At 39.5% G+C, this 5,430-nt stretch overlaps 1 protein-coding gene across 4 annotated transcripts; it reads right to left on the bottom strand.

The window, feature by feature from the left end:
* Nucleotides 1-2,165: 2,165 nt before the first annotated feature.
* GTF2H5 (general transcription factor IIH subunit 5) lies at nt 2,166-5,391 on the bottom strand. 4 transcript variants are annotated; one of them, XM_059467451.1, is made up of 3 exons: nt 5,265-5,391; nt 4,154-4,249; nt 2,166-2,564 (listed from the first exon to the last, which is right to left on the bottom strand). In XM_059467451.1, exons 1-3 carry the CDS (start codon nt 5,360-5,362, stop codon nt 2,384-2,386), a joined length of 375 nt encoding a protein of 124 aa, XP_059323434.1. In that variant the 5' UTR covers nt 5,363-5,391; the 3' UTR covers nt 2,166-2,383. The 4 variants fall into 4 exon arrangements, with proteins under 4 accessions (XP_059323434.1, XP_059323435.1, XP_059323438.1 ...); XM_059467452.1 differs by having other exon boundaries at nt 5,136-5,291; XM_059467455.1 differs by lacking the exon at nt 5,265-5,391 and adding an exon at nt 5,222-5,239.
* Nucleotides 5,392-5,430: the final 39 nt, after the last annotated feature.

Genomic DNA, 5,430 nt, shown 5'->3' on the forward strand with positions numbered 1-5,430 from the left:
ACAATCAAAACCTTTCAGAGGTCCAAGTTTATTCAAATCACAGAAACCCTTGCTTGGGTTTTTTGTTTGTTTGCTTTTTAAAATCATACACATACTAAATTTCTAAAAGTTTCCTCATTGGATTTCCTTCACCATACCACCTGACTCAAGATTCTTTTTTCTCTAGGAACTACAGTGAACTCAGCTCCTTAGACTACATATGATGATACCAACTTACATCTTTACATCTTTTATTTATTCTTCCAGCACAGAATGCTTATGCCTTGTTAAGGTACAGGAAGGATCAAAAGTATTGACAGGTTTAGAAGTTAAAAGTCCATTAACTTGTTTGCTCAAAAAAACCAAATTGTGGACAGAGAGTAAAAGAATGTATGCTCGACTGTTTAGTTTATACAGTTTGGAACTTCTATCCCTCTGTATTGCATAAGCCATTTATCAATTGTAAATATAAGCTAAAATACAGGGAATACAGCAGCAAAGCTGTACAGTTCACCAAGAGAAAAAGACAAAAACTGCAAGAAGTTTATTACAGACTGAAAAGGAAAGTCACAATAGAAATGGAGCACTAGACATGTGAAATACAAAAAAGCTTAACACGTGGAATTCCAAACCTGACTTTTCAAATGCTGTCATTTGAAGAGAGTGATGGATGATTTACCTTTCAGCAGAATCAGGATGGAAAACAAACTAGGATTCCAAAGAAAGGAAACAGACACTTCTAAAGAAATTGTACTAAGCTATAATGCCATATAAAACTACTGATTATTTCTCCATTAAATGAGCACCCAATAATATTCCAAAAGATAACAATTATGAGGTCAATGTTTGATCTGTCTCTTGAGATAAATCTCAAGAAATAAGGTAAGAAACCATAAACCATTTATAAATAAGATTTAAACTTCTTATTTCAGGTAAAGACATGTAGCTGGTTCTTAATCTACAAGACTGGAGAAGCATTGGACCCAAGGAATTGGAACCCAAAGTCATTGTTCTATACAGTCAGAGAAAAGGGAAAGTACCAGAAATGTCATTAAGTTATATTTTACAGGGCTATTTGCTCATCCACATGAGCCTGAACATACACAATTCTACAGAACTTTCTTTGGACAGCTTTTTGATTAAAAACATCAAGTGAAACTTCCTTCTTCCTGAGAAAAAAAATGCAAACCAAAAAACCAATCTGAACAAAAAACAAGGATAAACCTAGCAATTAATCTGATATCTACTGGACAAGAGAAAACAAGCAGTAGTGGGAGTGTCAGTAAAGAAAACTGTTCCTTATAAAAGCCTTTCTCTTTACTCTTGTTCTTTTTCTCAAAGACAAAAAGGTGCCATATATCTAATGTACATGAGCAGGTCTCAAAACCAAGCCACTGTCTGAGCTAACATTACAAATACAGTGTAAAAAAACCCCAAACAACGAAACCATGACACTACAAAGCTTTTTTTCTTTGCAGCAAAAGGTAATATGGGAAAAAGAACTAAGCTAAAAGAAACCCCAAAATCATACCCAAAAATCCAAACCCAGCTTTCTTGTTTGTTAGGTACAGCATGGGAGTCTGATCACATAACTTATTGTGACTATCAGCTTCAGAGAAGAAATACAATCATATCTGTAGGACTGGTCTCCCATTTCTGTTGCCCCTTTAATTTATGATGATCTAGGGCAATAGATTCTGTTGTCCCAATCACCCCATATCCCTCTTTCCCCTCCAAACCCCCTCCACTTCTCCTCAAACTCAGAACAACTCAGACAGCACAGCCTTGGTAAAAGCTGGCAAGGAGGATGGGGCATCATGGTTTTTACATTTGTAACATGTTCTAACAAAAAAACCCCAACACTCCCAACCCGAAACAACACAACAAAGCACTCAGACCAACTCTCATCCTGCTGTATAAAACCAAGTTAGAGCAGTACCTGGCCATGCCTCCAGTTTAGAGATGTCCCATCAAGCACAGATTCAGCAGACATTCTTTACTTTCCATCAGTCACGCTATAATCAGATTCAGTCACACACAGGAACACGACAGGTCAGCAGGCCTCACAGAGCATTCCAATACACAAACATTACTCTACTTTATGGGCCACATCATCTTGCAAGATAAAAACCTAAATGAAAACCAGAGCCTGCATCAAAAATTCTCAAGGGAACTCCTCCAGTGTATAATTTTAAGTCTTTTAATAAAGATACCACATTCTTTCAAAATGAGAAACAAAATCCAATTCCAGACTATTTTGTCTATGAAAATGATGCATTTTCTATAGTAGCCACTTCTATGTAGAACTTACATGCCACAGTGTTATCTATTAAAACAGGAACAACTCAAACTATTGAAATTCACTATTCCAAAACTTGCAGTAATCTCATTTCTCCGGTTTTTCTCATTTCTGAGTAATAGGAAACGAGTTTTGGTCCATTAGCTCGCCCACTCTCTCCTGGAGGAAGTTGACCAACTCAGCTAACACAAAGACATGAGTTTCATCCAGGTCTTGTATGATGAACTTCTTTCCCAAAGCATTTGACTCATCCAAGTAGAGCAGAAACTGCTTCATTGCAGGGTCACTGTAGAGACAAACACACATCAGACCCCAACTCACAGGTACAGCTGCAAACAGAAGAAACACCATTCAAAGACATTCCCAAAGGGTTTAGAAAAAGTGAAATTATTTTTCACAGCTTAAATACAGTTTGTTTAGTAAAAGTTGTCTCTTTCCAAGTAGTTTTGGTTACTATAGAGACAAAAATAAAATGGCAATAAAGTCTAATGAGTAGAACCAATCTCTGTTGATTAACAGAGAAGATTTTGTTTGCTGCTGCTAAGGCAGCTTCAAAAAATTCAAAAACACTCAAACCAAAACTAAAACTCAAAAGTCCAACCCTTAATAAGGCAAGACTGAAGTTACATTTCTGATTTCAGCAATAGCCTCATAAAAACATTTCCTTAAAGCATAAGGATAACCAGAAAAGAGGAGAACACAGATCTCACAGAAGTAGTAGAGCACAGACAAAGAATGCTCACATAAGAATTATACATTTCTCACAGTCTAACTGAACAGTCACAATGTCACCTTCTAAACAAAAAATTAAATGTTTAGAAGAAAACATTTTGGAAGTATGGAACTGCTTTTGTGCAGATATAGATTGCAAACATATTAAGAGATAAGTGTACAGCAGAAATCTTACACATCACATAATGCTATACAATGACCCCACAAATCTTGAGTGAGGCTTCCTTTAATTTTGGGGGTAGCCAGGGGCCCAAGTCTCAGTCCAGAAGTGAGATTATATGAAAACAGGTACATTGCACCTACACCAAAAGCTGACATTTACCAGCTGCAAGCACATTCCTTTTGAATTTGATCTACAAACAGAACCACACGTTTGCCTTGCATTGAATTCAATCTAGAGCTGATTAAAAAAAACAAAACAGGAAAGGAGAAATGAAAGATTACCTTGCCTCCCTCAAGAATCAGTAGAGAAATACTTTGTTCATAAACAACAACAGCAAGAAACTCTGGTTGCAAGCAATACAAAGAACAAGAGGGAGCATCTAAAATTTTCAAGGAAAAATTGCCAGGATAACTGGATCACTTGTACTAGGATAAGTCATACCTGTCAAGCCTATAGATAACTTACATACATAGCTAAAATTTTAACTTGTGTACCTTTCAAAAAATGTTAGGGGGAGAATATTAGGGGACCACCAGACATGGTAGAATATAGCTTTGAAGCATAATTTCTCATAGTTAATGTTCATTTTAAGTATTTTACATCCTTTTCTCTACTTTACTTAATTATAATAATCTGCAGACTGTTATATATTTTGAAAAAAACCTGTTTTTTTCTAAGAATGTGATTGCTAACTTCTTCACCATCCTATTTTTTACCCCATATTCATATGCAGTTTTCTTTTCTTAAAGAAGATAGACATAAGTGGAAAACAGTTGCTTGAATAGAAAAACGGGACTTTGGCATTAAGATTTTCTACAATTGCCTTCTCCTTCTTCCCCCAAAGGCTGCACTTTTCTCTGCTTGTTCAGTACCACCATTCCCACAATAATTCCTTTTGTCTGGGCTCTTCAGTTACTTCCAGGTCTAAAGAAACAGAGTCTTTGACACAAGGAGAGGCAGGAAAGGCTGTTGTTACTCACCACTCAACCAGAACACCTTTCAGGACGTTCACCATTTTCCCGGCTCCCTCACGAACGCTGAGGAGTTGGCAAGAGCAGCCCCTGCTCTGGATCCCACTGTGAAAACAGAGTTCACTCTTTAGAATTTTTAGATGTTTAATAAAGGATAAAAGAAGGACAAATTTCCAGTGCTGGAGTGCTTTTGGCAAACGGCCAAAGAGCACAGAGGTAGCCTAAAATCAAGTTCTCAATATATAGTTACATTGCTGGGGTTACATGCATATCCATTACTTTATACATTAGTCAAATGTTCCTTTGAGATTTTGATGTTTCTCTTGCTTGGTTTTAACCTTTGACTTGTCTGCAGGACATTCTGTAGATTAGGTCCACATGTTTTATTTCTTCCTGTAGCTCTATCTGGTTGTTTCACACTTCCTGATAGCAAATATGCTCTGTTTTCTGTCACTGTCATCACTTGCAGAAGCCGGTCCACAGATGTAAGAAACAACATAATTGCTTTACACCATTCTCTGAGTTATCTACATAGAAGGATTTTAGTGTCTATTTTAACAGTTTGCTAAAGCTTACGATATAGCACATTTATCACACTATTCATATTCATATGAACTATACAGTGCAAACACAAACTGACAGGTTACAGTATACAAAAGCAGTTAAACTAAGTATAAATTGTACCGTATCAAACTACCTGTGATGCAAAAAGCTAATCTATAAATGCGAAAGCCAGTATCATATTATCATCTATAACAGCACTGGCGACCACAGGAAATCTGAAAGCACAACACGCCCCAAACACACAAATCCAAACAAACAACGCCTCGGTTAAACTCAAAGACCCTTTACGACAACGCTACTCCCCAGAGGAGCTGCTGGTACATCCTGCCCGTCACCTCCGCCTTGGGCAGAGAGGTCCCCGGGGGCTCCGGTCCGCTCCCTCACCTCCGCCGCACACAGACAGCTTCCCCGGGATCCCCTCCCTCACCTCCGCCGCACACAGACAGCTTCCCCGGGATCCGCTCCCTCACCTCCGCCGCACACAGACAGCTTCCCCGGGATCCGCTCCCTCACCTCCGCCGCACACAGACAGCTTCCCCGGGATCCGCTCCCTCACCTCCGCCGCACACAGACAGCTTCCCCGGGATCCGCTCCCTCACACCCACCCTCCTTCCGTGCCACTTCCCTGCCGGCGGAAGTGCCTCGCCCGCGCATGCGCAGGCGCGCCGGGCCCCCGGCAGCGCCCGCGGATTGGCCGGGGCTGCCGGCGGCGCGATGGCGTC

This window comes from Ammospiza nelsoni, chromosome 3 (assembly GCF_027579445.1).
Source record: "Ammospiza nelsoni isolate bAmmNel1 chromosome 3, bAmmNel1.pri, whole genome shotgun sequence".
In the NCBI taxonomy this organism is placed as follows: Eukaryota; Metazoa; Chordata; class Aves; order Passeriformes; family Passerellidae; genus Ammospiza; species Ammospiza nelsoni.

Coding starts and splice junctions, on each gene's coding strand:
- GTF2H5 (XM_059467451.1), bottom strand. CDS start 5,362: ATGCGCGGGCGAGGCACTTCCGCCGGCAGGGAAGTGGCACGGAAGGAG. Junction 4,250..5,264: donor GCTGTCTGTGTGCGGCGGAG/GTGAGGGAGCGG, acceptor CTGTTTTCACAG/TGGGATCCAGAGCAGGGGCT. Junction 2,565..4,153: donor AAAGGTGTTCTGGTTGAGTG/GTGAGTAACAAC, acceptor TTGTCTCTACAG/TGACCCTGCAATGAAGCAGT.